This window comes from Cajanus cajan, chromosome 9 (assembly GCF_000230855.2).
Source record: "Cajanus cajan strain Asha chromosome 9, NIPB_CcT2T_4, whole genome shotgun sequence".
Classification (NCBI taxonomy): domain Eukaryota; kingdom Viridiplantae; phylum Streptophyta; class Magnoliopsida; order Fabales; family Fabaceae; genus Cajanus; species Cajanus cajan.
The window spans coordinates 12,922,359-12,944,926 of NC_138525.1; the positions used below are offsets into that span (position 1 = coordinate 12,922,359).

General features: G+C 35.6%; 2 protein-coding genes across 8 annotated transcripts; one reads left to right on the forward strand and one right to left on the reverse strand.

Annotated features, from left to right (window-relative positions):
* Window positions 1-1,738: 1,738 nt before the first annotated feature.
* LOC109813912 (uncharacterized) lies at window positions 1,739-5,563 on the forward strand. 5 transcript variants are annotated; one of them, XM_083063060.1, is made up of 4 exons: window positions 1,739-1,957; window positions 2,887-2,992; window positions 3,274-3,289; window positions 5,386-5,563. In XM_083063060.1, exons 1-3 carry the CDS (start codon window positions 1,848-1,850, stop codon window positions 3,286-3,288), a joined length of 231 nt encoding a protein of 76 aa, XP_082919186.1. In that variant the 5' UTR covers window positions 1,739-1,847; the 3' UTR covers window position 3,289; window positions 5,386-5,563. The 5 variants fall into 5 exon arrangements, with proteins under 5 accessions (XP_082919186.1, XP_020233793.1, XP_082919184.1 ...); XM_020378204.3 differs by lacking the exon at window positions 5,386-5,563 and adding an exon at window positions 4,392-4,592; XM_083063058.1 differs by lacking the exon at window positions 5,386-5,563 and adding an exon at window positions 3,442-4,592 and having other exon boundaries at window positions 1,741-1,957; window positions 3,274-3,334.
* Window positions 5,526-11,141, reverse strand: LOC109813920 (protein NPGR1). 3 transcript variants are annotated; one of them, XM_020378214.3, is made up of 7 exons: window positions 11,002-11,140; window positions 9,495-10,901; window positions 8,566-8,835; window positions 8,186-8,444; window positions 6,663-7,885; window positions 6,155-6,302; window positions 5,526-6,027 (listed from the first exon to the last, which is right to left on the reverse strand). In XM_020378214.3, exons 3-7 carry the CDS (start codon window positions 8,755-8,757, stop codon window positions 5,717-5,719), a joined length of 2,133 nt encoding a protein of 710 aa, XP_020233803.1. In that variant the 5' UTR covers window positions 8,758-8,835; window positions 9,495-10,901; window positions 11,002-11,140; the 3' UTR covers window positions 5,526-5,716. The 3 variants fall into 3 exon arrangements, with proteins under 3 accessions (XP_020233803.1, XP_082919182.1, XP_082919183.1); XM_083063056.1 differs by having other exon boundaries at window positions 8,947-10,901; XM_083063057.1 differs by lacking the exon at window positions 9,495-10,901 and having other exon boundaries at window positions 11,002-11,141.
* Window positions 11,142-22,568: the final 11,427 nt, after the last annotated feature.

A 22,568-nucleotide genomic window follows, 5' to 3' on the forward strand; every position in this document is an offset into this window, starting at 1 on the left:
ACCAACTTAGACTTCACAACACACTAATATCACAAGAGTCACAATATATCAATCATCACAATACACATAACATCATCTATTCATACCTCAAACATAGCCACTAGAAGATCAACAACAAACTAAGTGATACAATTCAATCCTTGGAAAGAAAATTATTGATTGTTTTCGACAATTAGTTCATCTATCATCACACAAAATAAGAACGTAATCACAATAGTAAATAGAGAATGAAAAATAGATGAAAAATGAACAAAAGCCACAACTTAACGGATCGATGAGTTAATGAAGATTTACCACAAAGATTAATCCATTTGATAAGAATTGAGTTCTTCCATAAGAATCGAGAGAGCTTTCTTGTAAGAAATGATTTCTTTCATTTCCAAAGCATGTTAATAAACTATATATAATTAACCATCAAAAGAAATGTATAAGACACACTTGTAGTTGCTAATTAAGCATACAAGTTCCTTTTGGCATGCACAAGAAATTTAAACAGTAGTATAGACAGGCCATTTTTGCTGAGCAAAAATGTGGGAGTTTAACGAACTTATTTTTCTACTCGATTTTTGCTAAACACATAAAGGTTGTTGAGCGATCTTTTCTCAAGGCACGAACCAACTAAAATACAAAAAACAAAATATAGTTTTCCTTTTCGTTGTGTGACTAGAGTGCTCGCTAGGCAAAGATGCGATGCAACAAGTATTTTACAAACACACAAATGTAAAGCCAATTGACTTTAAATACAATGTTATAAAATCTACTAGAATCAACTCAATAATGAAAGGTTTAATTAATTCATGTAAAATTCTAAGTGCATGTTTGGGTTTCAATGCAAACGTAAATTTTTACGTTTAGTTGAAGCAAAAAAATTTTGCTTTCACTTAAAATCTATCTTCAACATGGAGAGAGAGTGTAAAATCAAGTTTGAAAATCTAATCCAAACATGCACTAAGTTTAAATTACTATTATAAAAGTAAATTAAAAAGAAAACAACAACCGTGAGAAATGGAATATAGGAATTCGGAATGGAATCGCGTTTGTATAACTATCCTCAGTGTTGAATATACCTTGGTTCTACTTTGTAATTGTCCCCAGTTTCACGTCAACAATAGCTCGCACAACCTCGTTTTTTTCGTATTTATTGAGTTGTATATCAGTATATGTGAAACCTTTACTTTATAAAAATAAAAATCCTCTTTTTAAAAGTAACAAATATTTTTCAAATAGTTCTATTTAAATAAAAATTATCTCTTTCATATTTTGACTTTCTTTTTTTATGTGGATTTGTGCTAAGATGATATAAGTGCATGTTTAGTTACGTGTTTAAAATATAATTTAAAGTAAAAATTATGTTTAAAACGTAAAAGTTATAACTGATAATTTTTCATTCAAACATGTCATGTTGAAAATCTGAATCAAATATATATTAAATGATGCATAATTCAGCTGATTTTTTATTTTTTAAAAAAATTGGTAATCTCTGTGTCACATGAGCTCATCCTTTGTTCTAATATAATTTTTTCTATAAAAAAAAAAGTCTCTTTTGGTTTGCATAAAAAAATTGCTTTCACAATTAATATGCGTCAGTCATAAGTCTAATATCAAGGTTGACGCAACGCAACGTAATCGTAACGCGGAATACACACGTGGACAAGAAAAGCAGAAAAGCTTAGCCTCTTTAATTTGCAACATTAATAATTTAATATGAATTATCATTCTATTTGCTGATCCAGAATTAATATATATGGTGACACGGTGCGAAAATAAAAAAAGTAAAATGAAATAGAGATTGTCACAGAAGGTGAACCCAGATCACACATCACAGAGAGAGAAAGTAAACATCAAAGATGGGTCTTTGCTTTGGTTGCTTCGGTGTAGACAAACGCATGAGCAAGGAAGAAGAGAGATTGGCCTCTGAAGAAGCGCGAGCCAAAGCTGCTGAAGCCGCACAGAAAAGGTTCACCTTTATCCATTTCTCAATTCAATTCCAACAATATTCTATGATCTTTATTCTTAACAACCGCTAAATTCCTGCAAAAATTAAAAAAATTTACGATTTGGGTTTTTATTTGTATACCCACATGGTTTGTTAGACCCTTAATCATTGTACTTGTGTAGAGTTAATCTGTTTTTGTTATCATTGTGTCTGCATGCAATATGTGTCTGCTTTTCACTTCCCTTTTGCTTTTCTAGAAAATCACACTTTTTGGTGTTATATTTTATGATTTTTATCCCATCAGAACATTAATTAAGCCCAATTTGCAGTTCCAAGGCCTTAATTTTGTTTATAGAGATCATTGCTGCTTCTCGCCCTTGAATGTCATGCATTGATATGTCGGTGTTGCTATGTAATGCATTTCACACACTAGAGACATTAAACAAATACTAGGATGAGTATGTTTAAATAAGTTTTTCCAAAAATACTTGTAGGAGAAGAAAATTGGAAGGAAAAATAAAATAAGTTTTCCGATAAATTAAAATTAGTTTATAAATAAATTAAAAATAAAATTTTTTGAAGAAATTAATATGAGAGAACTTCTACAAATTAGTTTATGTATAAACTAATGTCGTTTTTCCCCTCTATTTTTTTCTCCTTTAAGTACTTATGGAAAAGTTTATCTCGGGGGCAAATTTACTTCAATTGTCCATGGGGATTGTTTATTCATGCCACTGTGAGGTGCTACTAAACGTTCTGAATTGTTTGTGGAAGTCATAATAGAAAATCAGTGCAAGGCTCTCTGCAACTAACAAATAGAAAATGAAATGCAGCCTATTTTTAGATATGGGGTGAAGCATGAAACAACAAAAAGACATTTTAATGTTGCTGTAAGTTAGTGACTGCATAAGTAACTGTTGACTGATTTATATGTGTTGATTGAATTGCAGGCAAGAGCAATTTGAGAATTCTGCGGCGGGACGCGCTGCACGTGCACATCAACAAGGACTAGCCAAGCAGTCTGCAAGTTCCAACAAAGGCGAACCAGTTCTAAAGGTTTGGTGATTCAAGACACCACATATTTTTTCAGAAACTATTAACTGATACTGCAATTATATTTGCTAAAATATTATCATATAATTCTGGATATAGGTTCAGTGCTTCTTAAGAGTATGTTGCAATTAGTTTTTCAATTTCATTAAAAATGTCATTGCCCTGTAATATGCTGCTTTATTGCCTGTGCTTTTTGTCTAACTATCTTCAAATAGATTTGTACCTTACTCATTTTATTAGACCTCACTGATGATATATTTTGACTCTTTCATCTGTGGATGCAGTGGCAAATGGGTTGAGGTTAGACATTCTGTTTGTTGGAGTTAACTTTTTATTACGTGTAAGGTGAATAATCTTTCTGATGAATTCTACTTTGCCCATTTATTTTGTTATGAAATATAGTTTGTTTTAATGTTCTACAAAAAAATAACTTTTTTTTTTGTTATTAACAGAATTTGTTTCAAGACAACTAGTGTTAATATCAATATGAAAATACGTAGAAAAGGAGACATAGACGACAAGAGTTTGAGTTTATGCTTATTTTTTATTGAACCAATTTGGAAAAATGTGAGGAAACATATTCCGAACAGACTAGAATTTTCAATCTTTTTTAGTCATTTGGCTATAAACAAGACTTCCATAAAAGTTTAATGTCTACAGTAATGCAGCTCACTGTCCAAAATGCGGTTATAGTACTTACGAAGGTGAAAAAAGTTTGAGTCGGGTTAGCATGTTAATAAAATATTGATGATAAATTGATAATTAAATTTTTAATTTTTCCTGGACATTCTGTTTATGCACTGCAAATGTAGTAATATAGCATTATCTGCAAAATGGTACTTAACTACACCACTTGCCACTCTTTCACAAAAATACAGTTATTTAAAGTTTAAAATGCAAGTGGGAGGGAGAGGGTAGCACAACATTTGATTTCTATATACACTAGGTTTATTTGGTTCTTGCCAATCAATACATTCCATTTTTCTTGGGTTAAACCCATTATTTCAAATTCTGTCTCTGAACTGGACAAAAACTAACTGACATACTGAATCTCCCCAACTCAAGTGTGTTTGGTTCAGCGTTAGAACCAAATGTGGATCAACACAAAAACTTGAAGCTATATAGAGTAGCTTTTATATGGATGTGGAAATTGGACTTAGATTTTGCTTGACTTGATTAGGAAGCCAAAACATGTTGTCAGTTGAATTAGTTTAGCTTCACTGATTTATTGAGGTTGTGTCGATTAGTTTAGGACCACTGGTATCGTGTTTGTGACATATATTTTGTTAGAGTAGAAAATATCATGAACCTTTTCACTTCATAGAATGTAAAGATCTCTATTGTTTAGGAGATAATTTTGTTTCATTAGTTTTCTTTTCTTGTGTTACAATATCCATGGCAGGTCCAATCAAAAATCTACTATGCCCCGTATGCTTCCCTTGTAAAGATGTAAAGATCTTTACTACAATTGTATCACAAGTGCAATTTGTTGTTTTCCAAACCAAGAAATAGTGTTTGATTGTAAATTTGTAAAGAATTCGTGGTGAATGGAAACGTGGATAAGTTGAGATGGAAGTTTATTTTCCTCTTCTATTGCATGATATTTCACAAACTCCATTTACTTCTAGTTTCCATACACATTTAACTCGTCAACTAGTTTACTTATTCCAACTTTAAGCTTCTTACATATAGCGAATGAATCAAGTGTAGCCCTGAAAAATGACAACTCTAAAATTCTGCTTTATTTATTTTGCGCGAATATTATTCGTACGACTAATATTTCCTGCAACCCTACTATCCATCTTTGGCTATTTCAAGAAATAAGATCTATTAGGATAAATTTCTCTAAATGTATTCAATAGAAAAAAATATTAATTTATTTACACATAAAAATTAATTTATGCATGAATTAATTATCGAAGCTCCCTTTAGTTACTTTTTTTTTATAAAAATATTTTAACTTCTTGGAAAGTTTATTTTATTTTATTTTTTTTCATTTCCTTTTCCAATAATTGGTTTAAAAAAAATTTATCGAAACAAATCTTAAATGTAGTTTTTATTCAAACTTATTATATAAAAATGTACGATTTTGTCAATTTTCTCTAAGTGCTTCTGAAATATAAGCAATTATTTTTTTAAAAAAAAATTGTTTTCTTTCCGACATGCACTAAATGTGTCTAAAATAACTAAGAGCGAAAATACAAAATCATAGTAGTAAAAATGTTATTTAACCCAATCATGGAAATAAATTCGTAGCACATGAGCTTTAAACGATGAGTATTACTTTTCTAAGTGAGTGTATTTTACAAAAAAGAATGTTATAGGTATTCGTTGAAAAGTCAATTACTAATTAGTAACCCATGCTATTTGTGTTTGTGTGTGCACTTCACATGCAGGGATTAGCCTCTCGTTACACCTCACAGGAGACACAACACTACAGTACATTTATATAGAGTTATTTACCACTTGGGAAGCCAAGCTTCTGTCCTTCCGTGCAAACTCGTCAAATGTTAAAAGACATTTCGTTGGAACATGATGAAGTAAATCATAAAAAGAAAATATTTTTTAACATAAGTAGCTAGATTTAGCTATACTTTCTTAACAAATTAATAAACCAAGGTTATGTTTTTTTTACATTAGTTTCTGCTCATGGCTTTTCTATAATGCTCTTGGTCGAGCTCACTTTTTTCCTCAACCACAAAAATTACAGTTTTCCCAAGGCCTCAATCACTCAAACTTTTGTACTGGAGCTGAAAGCTTCAGCTCATATGCAGCTTGAAAGCAATCTGCTGCTTGTTGTAATGAACCTTCCATTTTTGAAACCAATCCAAGGTTAAACCATGCATCATGGTTTGTGGGTTCTAATCTCAATGCATTCATCAAAAAGCTTCTTGCAATGGGAAGTGATTGCTTGCCAAGTTCAAGCAACAATTTTGCAGTTGAAATGATGCTAGGAATGTAATCCGGTTCTATTGACAACGAGACTGTGAAGGAAACAAAGGCCTCCTTATGTAATGATTGAGCTTCAAACAACAACCCTGTCATTGTCACAACCAGGTAATTGCAGATTGGTTATTTGTTAATTCATGGTGCTCTAAACAGAACATAGAAACATACAGCAATTCAACAATGAAAACATGAACAGTCGTGTGTCAAGTTCCATACCAGTAATATGCCAACTTCTGGGAGAAAAAAACTCTATCAACTGGGCTTTGTCAACACAAGCTTTCGCATCAAGAAAGGAACTAAGATCTGCATAAATGGTAGCCAAATCCTGCCAGGCTTCCATTTCTAGCTTCTGTTCTGCTAAAGCCTGCAAACAGATGAAAAGTCAAGGACTGAAATTCTTCTGAAGGATTCAGGAGACGAATTAAGTACTTATACTACGAATATTCAAAACTGTCTCTAAGACCCTAACCATAAATAGCGTTTTAGTATAAGCATTGGATGTTGAGCCACAAAGAATTAAAAATTCTTGCATATAACAAGGTAAAGGACTAAAGGAGTATTGGTTAATGGTTTCAAATTTAATTAACCAGTCTCAATATAAACTCTTACTTCTCAGAAACTTCCAACAGACGAGCAATTACTTGTTTTGCTTCTTTACAGTCAATTTTAATTCAAGTCTCTACAATGGATGTTATAGTGCTTTCCCTAAAAAAATAATACACACCTGATGCCTGAATGTTTTATCTTCAAGCCAATGCTCCTTTTTTGCTTCAATTACTGCTAGCAAGATTCTGTAGGTCTCTATTGCTTGCTTGGGTTGCTGCTGAGTAATTTGAAGTACAGCTTTCAGTCTCAGTAGTTCTAACTGATCTACACTACCAACCTCATCTAAAGCAAAATCAACTATAGTTTCTGCATCCTTAAACCGCTGTTGTGCTGATACTATCAGTGTTAACAGCTGCCAACCTCTTTTTGAGCTGCCAGCCATCATGTCTGAGTACATCATTATACTATCATAAGCTGCATTTAAATTTCTTTGAATAGCATTTTCCAAACCCAGGCTGAATAGCACTTCTGGGTCATTATTTCCTGTTAGAGCAGCAGCATCATTTAGAAAGTTCAAAGACTCTCTTTGAAATACAATTCTTTCCGAATCCAATACAGATATTCTAGCAGCAGCCCCATGGCAAATGCCAAGAAATTTTTTTCCATGACCCAAAAAATGCTCATTTTTATTCTTGGATAGATCAATAACTTCCTGTGAAAATTTAATGCCTTCATGAGTATGGTTTGGATGTAGAGAACAAAGTTTTGCACCAAACAAAAATGAAGGAAAATGGGGTCTATGCTTTGCTTCAGAACTACCACAAGCCTTCCTCAAAAGGTTCAAGGCTACTTCATGATGTCCTGCCGCACTGTAACAAAGAGCAAGAAAGTACCATCTCTCAGCTCGATCATAAACACCTGGAAGGATCTTCTCTACATTATCTGCCAATGATTCAAACATCCCAGTAATTGAAAGTGAAAATGTAAGATGATCCATTATTTCAGGGTCCCAATCTATTTCCTGAAGTGCCATCTTTCCTGAGAGTATTAATAGCAAAAGTATTGCTTCTTCAGTGCCACTCATAGGTGTAGTTAGACCCTTCACTTTCAACTGAGAGGGTAGGTTTACTTCAACACCACCATAGAGTAGTGTGGTAGCCAAATCCTTTTGTACACAGGCCAACCTCTGCGGCTCCAAATTCCAGGGCTTGACTAGAGCCCGCCGATAAGCAGTGACAGCTTCATCTAGAAAACCAGCCTTGATCCATAGATTTGGAAGCAATTCCAATGCTTTGTGGAACATTTCTTGCAATTTGCAATCTTCACCAATACCCTCAGGCATTCCACTAGGAAGAGCAGATTCAACTGTATCCACAATAATTCTGCACTCTTTTGCTGCCTCTGGTAAATAAGAAAGCAGCAGTAATTAGAATTGGCACCCTTGAGTGCCAAACCATGCATGCATAAGTAGCTTCCTCTCAGTCCGAAAAACAGAAACACACATATATAACGTAGCTACATTTATAAGCATTGATAATGCATTGATGCCAATATGGACAACTGTTCAAGATTCTCCTCGTAAAACAGCAAAACTTTCAATATCCTAAATGCAAAAATTACAGTTCTCAGCAAGAACATGCTAAATCAAACAAAATACAAGAATAAATAAAACATCTGAAAGAGAAATGAAGGTGGTGATACCAGTGTATCTCCCAAGTTCTTCTAAGGATTTGGATTTAAGCAAAATTGCCTCAAGAAGCAGGCTTACTGAATGCATTGACATCACATTAAGAAGCACATTATCTGTCTTGGACCGTGGTTTTCTTTGCTTGGTTCTTTCAGCTATAGCCCTGATCATCCTTGGGATCAAAGCCCTTATGTCTATACCCTCAAACACTTGGAGGGAGGCATCAAAGTTCCCTCTTTGATATTCAAGCCTACCCAGCAACGCCCGGGCTTCCTTAAATTCACCAAAAAATGATAAGGTTAAAATCACACAGTATTAGTCTTGTGTTAAAGAAAATAATTTCGCGTGATATTTTGACAAATAATGTCACTTTGAGAGAAACACCTATTCATACCTCATAGTTTAATGAGAGAGCTTCTTTAAGAGTAGATTCAACATCTTCCACTTGTGTTTCATCAAATTTGGATTCCCAATCCCCAGTCCTTGAAGAAAGGCCACTTGCAGAGAAATCCCTTGTTGCCAAGGAGTCAGGTGACTGTGGCGCCTCTTCAAATTTGAATTGCTCCCCAGAACAAGCGCACAACATCTTCCAAAAAGTGTGGATTTCAGAGTGAACCCAACAGAAATCACTTCTCAGTGCACCCTTTCACAAGGGGCTCAACACCTTCAACAAACAAAACAACAACCAAAGTCTCACACTCTTAATCCACTAACTGAGTTCCGCTTTATGAAATTATGGATCACAAAACGTGGTTTGACTCAGTTAAAGACCAACCTTCAAAGATATCGATGAACTAAACAAACAAAGTTCTTTTAGAATTCAACATGCATTAAAATTTGAAATTGATGAACTCAGTTGAAATGATTGTACTATGATTACTATTTAGACTGTCTAAGCCTGTAGAGCTAATCTAAAAGAACATTGGTCTTGAGTAGCCAAATGAAGAAAGCCAGACTCCCCTTTTTACCCTGAATTTAGAATTTCACAACTCTTGTCATGAAATGGTTGTTAAAACACAACTGACTCTGACAGGACGCCAATGGAAATCAGAAAGTGGCTTTTAGACCATTCCAGACACCATACTTATCAGACATAATGCAAAGCATAACACGTTCAAACAACGGAAACCAAATCCCATAACTTATGGGAACACAAAAAGGGAGGGGAGAAGGAAGAGAGAGATGACAATTTTTTCAAAGGTAATGATGATGTCATAAGAAAGAGAGAAGAGGGTAAAAGGTTTTCTAGATAAACACGGGTAGACATGTGAAATCTGAGAAAAGAGCGAGACAAACAATAATAAGAAAGTGCCTTGGACTTACCATAGCTCAGATTCCAAAGACCTGAACCTTATCAGTATTTGACGCCATGAAAACTACCCTTCTGTTGAACTTTCTGTTTCTACGTTTGGATTATTTGAAATTGATCCTCATTGGTTAAAAAGACTCGGCCCCTTCCAAAATTTAAAAACCTTTTAGCCAAAATAAAGAGCAACAGCAACCCAACCAACCAAAGCTTATGGAAAATGTACTAATTATAAACTAGATTCATAGATCTGACTTCAATAATAGTTTGTAATACTAGGAGTAACAAATGTTGTGCAGTGTAGCAGAAGATGTTGTTGGTGGATTGTTTGAGTTAGTTTAAAGTTTCAACAATGTTGGTGCGTGTATTCAGTTTACACATGATGGTGATGGTGGTAGGAGGGAAGTAAAGAAGTGGCTTGAGAGTTGGAGCAACATTTAAACGGAAGAAAGTGAAATGAAAGGAAAAGCAAAGAGTGTTGTCGTGAGCTGCCACCAACAAGAGGCAGCAGAGCAAGAGGAACCTCATCAAACTGTCCCCATACGTTGGTGTCACCTTAAATGTGGGTTACTTTCCTGACATTTTGTCAGTCAGTGTATCCAAAACATACGCGATAAGAAACTTAGCCATATACTCGTTCTAATGCACTCTTTTTCTAACACTCTTTGAATGAAATTTCAGAGTATATAAAATTTGTGATTTTGTAATAAGTTTTAATCAATAATAAAGAGTACTTAGTAAGTGTTTGTTAGAGATTGTCATTAAGATTTCCCATAATAAAGAAGTTGAAATAATATGTATATGTAGTTCTAATCTTGGTTTCACTTTTCATTTAATCATTGAGATTCCTATAAATAAATAAATAAAAAGTGTGGTTAATCCCTTCTTCTATAATAATTCTGTTATGCTTGAAAGTTGGAATGCCTAAAATGCTAAAATCACTGTTTTAAGGCGAATTCAACTGTCACCGTGGTCCCCATACATTTCAAACAATGACAATTAGATTAGTGTATTTTTCAATTATTATGATGCACACTCCTGCACCGTAGCAACAGCATTGTTTTCCCCTTCTCAGCAACCCTCCGGCGGCGTTTCGTTTCCGGCACGGTGCCTGCTTCAACATCGTCTCGCACAGACTCATTCACAATAACAAAGAAAAACACATTCAGATCAAACAAAAGACCTACTTAAGTCGCGCATACACAGTGAATGACTAAAATCGAAAAAAAAAAAAATCGCCAATGCCAGGAGAGAGAACAATGTCTGAAGTGAGAATGCGAAACAAGGAACAAACACGAGCGAATCGAAATCGCTAGCAATAAAAGGAGTAAAAAAGGAAACAAAATGATGAGTGAGATGAAAAGGAGCAGCGAATTCAACGGCAGCAGATACAAGCATTGGTTCGCGTCCAATAGCATTTGAATCTGAATTAGCCAAAATTACCGCGTAATCATCGTTAGGCGTAGAAGAAAGTGTGAAGGAAAGAGGAAATGATTCAAATGAGAGAGAGAGAGAGATGCATACAAACAAGCCGGTAACGGTCATGAGGAGGACGGGGAAGCGGCGGCGACGGCGACGGAGGCGGAGGATTCGTCTGCGGTGACGTGGCCGAAGAGAAGGCGGTCCGCGGTGGAGAAGAGCCGGATGATGGAGGCTGACGTGGAAAGTGTTGCTATAGTGCGAGAAGGCGCACGGTAACTAAGAGTGTGTTTGGACAAGAAAACTAAACAAGATAATTTATTTATTTAAAAAAATTTAAATTCTTTGAAATAAAATATTTTATTTTGATTAAGAATTTATGAAGAATTTAAAATTTAAATATTTATGAAAATTTTTAAAATAGTAAAATTTCAAATTCTTGAAAAAAAATAAGAATTTAAAATTCTTTATATTTATTTTTTTATTTTTCTTATATATTTTTATTTTATTTCTTATTCTTTCATTTTGAATATTAAATATTTAAAATATTTTTAATATTTTAAAATTAGTTAATATTTATTTTATAAAATTTAATTTAAAAATATTAATATATAAATATATTTTTAAAATAAATTTTATCATGATAGAATCAAATTATTATATCTAAATTAAAAAATTTAAAATTTTAAAGTTGATTTATCCAAATAAAACATTTTTAAAATAATAAAAATTAAAATCAAAATAATTTAAATATAAAAAAATTTAAATTCTTTGAATTTGTAAAATCTTTTATCCAAACATATTATAATGGTTTTGTTAATTTTTTCCACGGTGGATTACCACCCTACAAAATATATAATTAAGCGAGCGAACTTAAGTGCTTTAATCTTCATATGGAGTATGGTAAGTGATTCACCGTAATCTTCATCTTTTTCTTATACAAATTTCGCACATATAGCTTAAATCGCCATCATCACATATAATTACCACCTAAAAACTTAGTCAAAAAACTAGTTACATTTTACTGTCACACTTTGATATTATAGAGTTTATCATTCATGTTCACACCACAATAACTAATATACCCAATCACTCACATCAACAATTAATGAGAACCAAACACCATCCATCACAAAACGCTATAGATTACCATAATGTTGAGCCATTGTGATGGCAACAAGAAAAAAACGCCTTGAATTAATGAATTTTATGTGAAACTTTTCAAATGAATGTTCACATTGATTGATTAGCTTTGTAGAAGTCAATGAAAAGTGCAGGGTTTCTTAATCATCTGGAAGCACATTAATTTATTCCATCAGAATAAAAGGAAAACGAAAATCAAGAATTTGCTTTTGTTTAGCATATTGAAAACTGAAATGTGTGGGATAAAAATAATCCCACTTTTTGAAATTGAAGCAAGTAATCCAAATTAGTAACGAGATTAGCGGATAAATTGACGCCCCTCTCTTGATCGTCACGCTGTCATAAAGATTATGACATTCTTAATCCCATCATTTTTTTTATAAGAAAAATAAATTAAGGGGAGTACAAGGGGTACCTCAACCCATTACAAAATATAAAGTCACCTAAACAAAATTCAATATAGTCCATATAAAAGGTAATCATCAGATTGTAATGTCTACCACTATTACAAAACTAGGACCATAAAATGTCATCTAATAATCAAACAAGTTCAGTAGTCAGAAAATCAGGTACAAAACTAATACCATGGTGTGTACAGAATCAGAAAGAATCATTATTCCAGAAGTTAAGGCAAACACCAGGAGAAGGAAACCATGCTGAGAATGGATAAAAAAATGACTTATCTTTGGTCTTAATCTAATTCCAGCTATGTAGTTTGATTAATTCCACTAAATCCGTAATTGCCACTATCTTGTCTTTAAAAATGACATCATTTCTAGCAAGCCACAGAGACCAAATTGTGGCTAACCAAACCACAGACCACCTCATCCTATCTCTACCACTGCATCTAGAAAATCCAATAAAGTGAGCAAAATTTTCATGACAAAAGTTGTGTAAAACTGTTGAAACACCAAACCAAGCAAAAACAGATAACCATACAGAATAAGCATAATAACATTCGAATAATAGGTGAGAAGTATTTTCCAAATCTTCACCATATCAAGCACATCCACTAGCAAAATATTAAGATCTTTCTGCTTAATTAAGTTACATTCACAATAAATTAGGACTTATACTTTCTTTATTCATAAACTGGTTTATGTGTTTATAGTATCACATAATTAATTAAATATTTTTATTTTTATATGAAGATCAAGAATTTGATTCAATTTTTATAATGTTTTATATCCTTTAATAAAGACTTATCCTGAAATGAAATATATGATCTATAATTTTATTGAGAATCTTTAAATCGTATTTTATTTTTATATAACATTTTTGTTAAAAAATGTTTTCATTGGCTCAATACTCTTGCATGGATTAAAAAAATATTTAATTTATATAAATTTATATTAAAATATTCATATATACTCTATTATTTTTATAAATTTTGTATTATTTTAATTATTTATTTTTATTTATTTCAAATTATAATTGTCTTTCTGACGTCCTAGTAATCAATGGAATAATGGTCCTTTTCTGTACAAGTGTCACTAAGTAGAATTTCATTATAAATATTTTGTAAAATAAAAATTATTAATTTATCTTCTTTATTACTCTACTATATGTAAATGTAAGTATAATTAGAAAGGAGAAAAGGCACAATAATATTTCGTAATTAAAAATCAACTAAAGTTTTGATACAAAATTAAAATGCTGAAAAACAACCGAAGATTAACAATCGAAAGAGTAGTTTTATTCCATCACATGTACGGAGTTAATTTTACTAGAAAATTCTTTTAAAAAGATATTTTAAATGACATTTTTATTACTAAATAAAATCTATATAAATTTCATTGAATCATGTGTCTTTCATTTTTTTTAAGAACAATTTATATAAATTCCACCTTTAATTAATAATATTATTAATATTTCTTATAAACATAATTTCCCTCAAAAAAATTCTTAAGTATAAGAAATTGCATTTCTAATTATTACACATGCTTATCATTTTACGCGACAATTTGGTCACTTAAATTCAAATCTGTAGAGAAATTCAAATCCAATTAAAAAATAATTTTTTTCTAATTGAAATTAGATCTGTTTCAAAAGGATACCGCGTGTTCGAATTTAACTGTGTCTATTCATTTCACTAACAAATAGTGTTTATAAGCAGGAAACTTTAACTTCAAAATTAATTTTGTAAAATTCTAATTTACTTCTTATCCATCAACTATTTATACACGTATTAATTAACGTGATAAAATATTGTTGGGGCTACTCGAGAACTATATCACTCGAAAGTTACACTTTTTAAGCTACTCGAAAGAAAGACAAACAAATAGGTACCTGCCAAGAAAGTATTAAAAGCCTTAAATGTACGAACTCGAGAATTGGTCGAAAAATGTAAGAGGTGAAGGATTCTATGAGTAGTTAAGCAGTTACACTAAGGTAGTTACCAAAAATCTTGTTTGAAGATTGATCGAGAACGCAAAGAAGGAGTTATGGGTGGTTTTTGAGCAGTTGTACCAAAGTAGTTATTTGGACAAAGGTTTGAAGATTAGAGTTGAAGAATGTGGGTGAACGGTTGAGAAATTACACGTCATTGAGAGTAGTGGACAGCAGTTACTCATCCACGATGTACTTGCAAAGGATTAACCGTTCTCAATTAAATTCTATAAATACGAGAAATAGGTACCTTCACAAGGGTCAGAAATTTCATACTTGCACTTTATAAGCACTTTCTGCCCGCGCATATGGCTTCCGTGCACGCGATTGCTGGGTACTAATTTTTTGACCACATTTCTTTTCTTTTTTCTAGGATTAGTGTAGTTAGTTTCAATTCGTAGTTGGTTTTAATCTATATTGTAAGTTGATCATTATACGGAGTGGACTATGATTCGTATTGCTAATATATTTATTGTTCATTCCATTCATTTAAGTATTTATATGCATGAACATTATTGCTTGATAATCATTAATGAATATTTAGAAATAAGTAATCATTAATCTTTCTACTCTGTTTCTTATTCTTCATAAAGTTCAAAAACATCAAATACTTGAATTGAAACGGTTTTTGTGCTAGTTCGAATAAAAAGAATCTATAAACCAATTCCACCACAAACAAATATATTAAAAAATCAAATCCAACGTATCTTTAATTATTTTAAAAAAATCATCTATTATTTATTTATTAACTAAGCCTACTAGTGTTGGACTTAAAGAAATCTATTAAAAAAAACTCTCATATTTTACATTATAAAATAATACATTGTAAGATAATTTGGAGATATTTGGGGTTGAAATTCCTTAACTAGCGTCAATCAATTAGAAAAGAAAATTATTAGAGTTAGCCTAGTAATTGAGTGAGAGGAATTATGATAGTTAAAAACATGAACATCTATCATTATGATTATTTTTATATTTTTTTTATTTTAAAAAAAATCAATTAGAAAAGAAAAGAAAAAAGAATTGAAGAGTGAAGGTGAGAATTTAGAAAAGTTAGTGGTTGGGAAAAAGAAGGAATGATGGATGGCAGAAAGAAGCAGATGGTGAGGTGGCAATCACGTGGGAATCTGAGTCATTTTTCAAATTACTTTCTTTTCTTTTGTCGTTTACTGCACCCCATTCCATTCCCTCTCTTCCTCCTCCTTCATACTTCATACTTTACAGCTTCAACGCAATTCCCAATTTTCTTTTTCGGCTGTCTTCGGTTTTAATATCAATATCAACAAAACATATGAAAATTATTTTATTAAATCAGCCACTCTCAATCGTGGCAATTTAAATAATATAAATAACATTTTATTATATTCTATTCTTTTTATATTGTCCAATTATGGAAGAAAACAAACATTAGTCCATACATATACAAACTGACACATATATACACACGTTTTACATTATCAAACAAGAAAAGATATATTTTTATTTTCTCATTTTTTATTATTAAATAATATAAAAACTATCCCATTTTTATAATTTTTACCACAATTTTAAAAATTATATTGAATCAATTGCTCAAATCAATTTAATAAAAAATGGGTCCTCAACCAGTTCGGTTGATCCTTAAAATTATTTGACAGTAAATTGGTCAAAAATTGGTAGAATCAATCTAAAAACTAATAAAATTAGTAAAATAATATGGTCAAATCAATTTGAACATGTTCAACTAAAAATTTATTTTATATTTTTAAAATTTAATTTAAAATATTTTTAATAAAAATACATATTTAAGAATTATAAATTTAGATAACTTATTTTTTTTAGGCAAAGAAAAAATATATTAAAAAAGAGTACAAAGGGGTACTCTAACCCATAATACAAAAAATTAACTTCAAAAATCTTAGACAGATATATGAAACTAACAAAAATACCAACTACCTAGTGAGTACAATCAAGTGCTTGGACAACTATTGCTAGACATTAGTAACTCTCGAAACCAAATAGTGAGCTCAATGACAGAAGCATCTCAAACGATAGATTATGACAGTATCGACAAGAAATAAAATACCATCAACAGATTGATCTTCAACGGCAATTATAAGACAACAACAGTCAACACTTAGAAAGTAAGACACGAAGAACTATATCAGGATAAATTTAAGCAAGAAAATGTGAACTTGTTATTATAATATATATATATATATATATATATATATATAGTTATATTTTATTAAAATTTAGACTTAAATATTATATTATTTTTCTAAAATTTAAATATTATATTTATAAATAATATGTTATTTTAATTTTTAATATTATAAAATTATAAAATTATATTTATTTAATATTATATTATATCAATAATAATTATTATTATTTTATTAATATCGATTTGATGGTGGTTGAACTTCAATTTGAACTAATATTTAGACAAGTTTGAATGGATTTTGAAAGCATTGGTTTTCACCTGTTTTCTCTCTTTCCATTTTTTATTTCTTAAATCAAACAAAACCTTAGGCATAAGTCTATGAAAAACTATTTAATTAAAACAAACCAATTTTACGTCATGTTTTTTGTGAGACCCTGCTTCCTTTTCTCTTTTTCCTATCCCCAAACCCTCAACTCTCACTCTCTTATGCTCTTGCTCTCAATTCTCCTCTTCTCACTCTTGAACTGTGGTTTTGGTGGCTGAAGGTACTGATTGAAGGTTTGAAATTCTTGTTAAACCCGTGCGGAGCTCCTCTCATCTTCTTCTCCAATCCCTCTTCTCCTCCGTTCTTCGTTTTCCACTTCTCGGAGCTCGAAATCTTCACCCGAGGTAAGGGAAGCTGGTTATTTCCGTTGCATTTGGCTGTGTATGAGTCCATAACTCATTTGTTGGTTAGAGATTTTTTTTTTTAAATTTCAAGTTGGGACTGTTGAAAAATGGGGTTTTTGAGTTTTCGGGGTTTTTGATAAATTTTGGGGTTTTTGATGAAGTTGTGGTTGCATGTTGAAAAAGATGTTATTTTTGAACTCTTGGATGAAAATGTGTTACGTTGGCCGGATTGCATGTACTGGATAGTGATTTTTGCAGGTATTTTGGGAAAATTTTCGAACTTGGTAAGGTTTCAGATGAGCTTCGCGCTGTTCATCGCGCTGGGCGCGTGGCCGCCATGGGACCTCATTTAGCCAAGCTCGCTGAGCGCCTTGATGAGTGCGCTAGGCGCGCTTGAGAACGTAGGTCTCTAGTTGGCCCTCGCTGGGCGTGGTTGGACTGCGCTAAGCGCGATACCATTGTAACTTGCTGTTAGGCTCTAGAGGCTGCGCTAAGCGCGGCCCTTGTCGCGCTGGGCGTGAGACTCTTTGGGAGTCTCTGCCTCGTGGGCGCTGGGCGCAATTCCGAATTGCGCTGGGCGCGAGACCAAGGGGTGGTCTTTGCCTTTCCCGCGCTGAGCGCTGGGTTAGGTGCGCTGGGCGCGTGAGACTCCTTGGAGTCTCTGTCTGGCCTGTGCTGGGCGCAGTTAGTATTGCGCCAAGCGCAGGAGAGCCTTGTGCTCTCTGGCTGAGTCCCGCTGAGCGCGAGCATGCTTGCGCTGGGCGTGCTGGCCCCTTGGTGCTCTCTGGTTGTACCGCGCTGGGCGTAACCATGAGTGCGCCGGGCGCGGGGAGGAGAAATCTTTATATGTTAGTTGATGTTGTTTTATACTTAGTTGAGTTGAAATAGATGAATATATTGTGATGACTAATGGATGATGTTGGTTGATTGATGTTGTGTTGTATACTTGTGTTGTGCTATAAGTTGACATATTGAGTTGTAAAGTTGAGTTGTGTTGAAAGTTGATGTTGAGTTGTCCAGTTGAGTTGTGTTGAAAGTTGATGTTGAGTTGTCCAGCTGTGTTGTGTTGCAAGTTGATATGTTGAGTAGCAAGAGTTGGGTTGTATTGAATGTTGATATGGATTGTTGTAGGCCTAAATGGCTGAGTTGTTGTAGGCCTAAATGGCTGAGTTGTTGTAGGCCTAAATGGTTGAGTTGTTGTAGGCCAAAGCGGCTGAGTTGTTGTAGGAGATCTCCGAGGTGATATGCGTGACGACGCATTTGTATTCAATTGCTGGTTGGTTGTATAAATTGATGTATAGTAGAATGTTGTTGTATTGGCGGTTGAAGTTGTTCTAATTACTGGAATTTTGTTATACGTTGTTTCTTTCTATACTAGCTTACCCTTTTCTGTTTCCTTGTGGTTGGACTACTATGATCGTACTATGTACGGGAGCAGAACAGGAATAGGTGTTTGGTTCGTGATGAGTAGGCAGCTGGTAGGCGGAGCTGGCTATGTTTGATTGGTGTTTTGTTGTAGTGGCTACTAGGTGTAGCGGTTGGCGTTGTATCTTGTTTGGTACTGTTATTTTTAGCACTCTAACCCTAGTCGGAGTAGGACTTTGTATATAATTATATTCTAGAACCTATATTTATATACTTGTTCTTTCTGCCTAGTGTTTCCGGTGTTCAGTGGCACGTGTAGGACCTGTCGGGTCGTTACACTTGAGTGGTATCAGAGCAGTTCGAGTCTAGTGGACAATCTTTGGGGGTGGTTCCCTTAGGCTTTTGTTGTGTTAACTCTGAGTTGTGATGCCTTGATGTGTGGATTGCTGTGTTGATTGTTGTGGTGTTTTGTTGTGTCGTTGAATTGTTGTTTGGTTTAGATATTGTTGCTAAAGGTGTTGTTGCTTTTGTAGACAATGTCTAGAGCCAACGAACAGATAGCCAGGGCCATGGAGATGATGGACATGGCTATGCAACGGTAAAATGCCTATTTTGCTAGGATGGAGGCGGAGAGAGCTGCAGTTGGTGCGGCAAGGCCCACTGGGTCGCAGGAGAGTCGAGACCTGGCCGAGTTCCGGAAGTGCCATCCTCCTCAGTTCAAGGGAGAGGCAGATCCAGAGGTAGCTGACCACTGGATTTGCGAGCTTGAGAAGATCTTCACCGTGTTGGGATGTTCTCAAGAGAGGAGGCTAGCATACGCGGTGTACATGCTTGTTGGAGAAGCCAAGCATTGGTGGAGGGGTACCCATCATATGCTGACTACTAGAGGGGTGGTTGTGGACTGGGAGTGCTTCAGAAGGATGTTCTTGGAGAAGTATTTCCCTGAGAGTGTAAGACATGCCAAGGAAGCTAAGTTCATGCGCTTGCACCAAGGAGGGATGACCGTTTCTGATTATGCGATGAAGTTCGAGCACCTAGCTCGTTTTTATTCGCAAGGCATTGCCGAGGCTTGGAAGTGTCGGAAGAGTGCAGAGGGATTGAAATATGATCTGAGGAGAGTGGTGGTGCCTATGGCCATCACTGAATTTCCAGCCTTGGTGGAGAAGGCGAAGGTGGTTGAGCGGTTGGAAGGTGGTAACCGCGGGGTGAAGGCTGCTGAGGGGCCATCCGGGTCCAAGAAAGGAGGGAGTCAAAGGAAGCCATATGATAGGCCCCAACCACATCAAGGGGGTCCTGTCATCAGGCAACCTGCTGGTGCTGCTGGTGGTGGAGGACAGGGTGGAGGTGCTGCCCTGAGATGTTACAGGTGTGGTGGGTCACATATGATCAGAGATTGTCCCCACACAGAGAATCGGTGTTTCAGATGCCAACAGATGGGCCATGCATCTTCCAACTGCCCCGCTAGGACCAGACCAGAGAGGAGTGATGCTCAGAGAGGAGGTGCTCAGAGGGGTGGCAGACCCACCACAGCTGGTAGGGTTTTTGCTTTGACCGGTGCTGAGGCTTCAACTTCTTCGGACCTGGTGAAGGGAAAGGGCAGAGCTGCTGGTAAGGATGTGGTATTTTTGTTTGATTCTGGAGCTTCCCACACTTTTATCTCTTATGCTTGTGTTGCTATGCTGGATGTACCTGTGTGTGATCTGGGGCTGAGACTGCTAGTGTCGACGCCCGCGTCTGCTTCAGTAGTTGCTTCTAAGTTGTGTGTTGGTTGCCCTATCGATGTGAATGGGAAGAGGTATAAGGTAAACTTGATTTGTTTACCTTTAGTTGATATTGACATAATCTTGGGGATGGATTGGTTATCTGCCAATCGTATCCTTATAGATTGTGCCAATAGGCGGTTGATCTTTCCTCAGGAGGAGGATGAGTTGTTGATTTCAACTAGCCAAGCTGAATCATTGTTGAGAGATGGAGCAAAGTGCTGTCTTCTTCTTGCGGCGTTAAGTGTTGAGACCGAACGGGCTATTTCTGAAATTGAGGTGGTGCAGGATTTTGCTGAGGTGTTTCTGGATGAAGTACCTAGGTTGCCTCCTACTAGGGAGATGGAGTTTAGCATTGACTTGGTTCCAGGAGCGGGGCCAGTGTCGGTGGCTCCCTATAGGATGGCTCCTGCTGAGTTGGTTGAGTTGAAGGGTCAGTTGGAAGACCTATTGGAGAAGCAGTTGGTGCGGCCGAGCGTTTCGCCGTGGGGTGCCCCTGTGTTGTTGGTGAAGAAGAAGGACGGAGGTAGTCGACTTTGTGTAGATTACCGGCAGTTGAACAAGTTGACCATCAAGAACAAATATCCACTCCCTCGGATTGATGACTTGATGGATCAACTGAGAGGAGCATCGGTGTTTTCAAAGATTGACTTGAGGTCGGGCTATCACCAGATCAGGGTGAAGGAGGGTGACATACCGAAGACTGCTTTCAGGACTAGGTATGGTCACTATGAGTATGTCGTGATGCTGTTTGGTGTGACCAACGCCCCTGCAGTGTTCATGGATTACATGAACAGGATCTTCCGGCCGTTCTTGGATAAATTCGTGGTGGTATTCATTGATGATATCTTGGTTTATTCAAGGACCCAGGAAGAACATGGAGAGCACTTAAGGTCGGTGCTGGAGATTTTGAATGCGAAGCAGTTGTATGCCAAGCCTTCTAAATGTGAGTTTTGGTTGGATGAGGTGAAGTTCTTGGGCCACGTGATTTCAGCTGAGGGGATTGCTGTTGATCCGGCTAAGGTGGAGTCGGTGTTGAAATGGGAGCGCCCGAGGACTGTCACTGATATACGGAGTTTCGTGGGTCTGGCGGGTTATTATCGACGGTTTATTGAGGGATTCTCCAGGATAGTAGCGCCTCTGACCCAGCTGACGAGGAAGGAGTAGCCGTTCATTTGGACAAATGCTTGTGAACGGAGTTTTGAGGAGTTGAAGAGGAGGTTGACTACTTCTCCTGTGTTGGTGTTGCCGGATTCTGGTGAACCCTTTGATGTGTACTGTGATGCCTCTCACCAGGGTCTTGGGTGTGTGCTGATGCAACACAGGAAAGTGGTGGCGTATGCTTCAAGGCAACTGAAGAACCATGAGAGGAATTATCCCACTCATGACTTGGAGTTGGCAGCTGTTGTTTTTGCCTTGAAGATATGGCGACATTATCTGTATGGTGCTCAGTTCAGTGTCTTCAGTGATCACAAAAGTTTGAAATATATGTTCGATCAGAAGGAGCTGAACATGAGGCAGAGGAGGTGGATGGAATTTCTGAAGGACTATGACTTCCAGTTGATGTATCATCCTGGTAAGGCCAATGTTGTGGCGGATGCGCTAAGTAGGAAATCCATCCACATGTCTGGGATGATGGTGAAGGAGCTGGAGTTGGTGGAGAAGTTCAGGGATTTGAATCTCTGTGTGGAGTTAGCTCAGGATCACATTAGTTGTGGGGCAGTCACCATAACTAATGAGTTCTTGAGGCAGGTGGGACTCAAGCAGTTACAGGATGCCGAGTTGGTGAAATTTCTGGGTTTGCTGGGTACCGAGAAGGCGGTTGGCTTTGAGTTGGGAGGAGATGGAATCTTGAGGTTCAAGGGCAGAATTTGCCTGCCCCAGGATGCTGAGCTGAAGAGGGTTGTGTTGGAGGAGGGCCACAAGAGTCGACTTAGCATACATCCAGGTATGACTAAGATGTACCAGGACCTCAAGAAGACTTTCTGGTGGTCTGGTATGAAGAAGGAGATAACTGAGTATGTGGCGGCCTGTCTGACCTGTCAGAAGGCGAAGGTTGAACATCAGAAGCCGAGTGGATTGATGCAGCAGATTGAAATTCCAGAATGGAAGTGGGATAACATCACTATGGATTTCATTGTGGGGTTGCCTAGGTCAGCTAGGAATAGTGATGCTATCTGGGTGATTGTCGACCGGTTGAC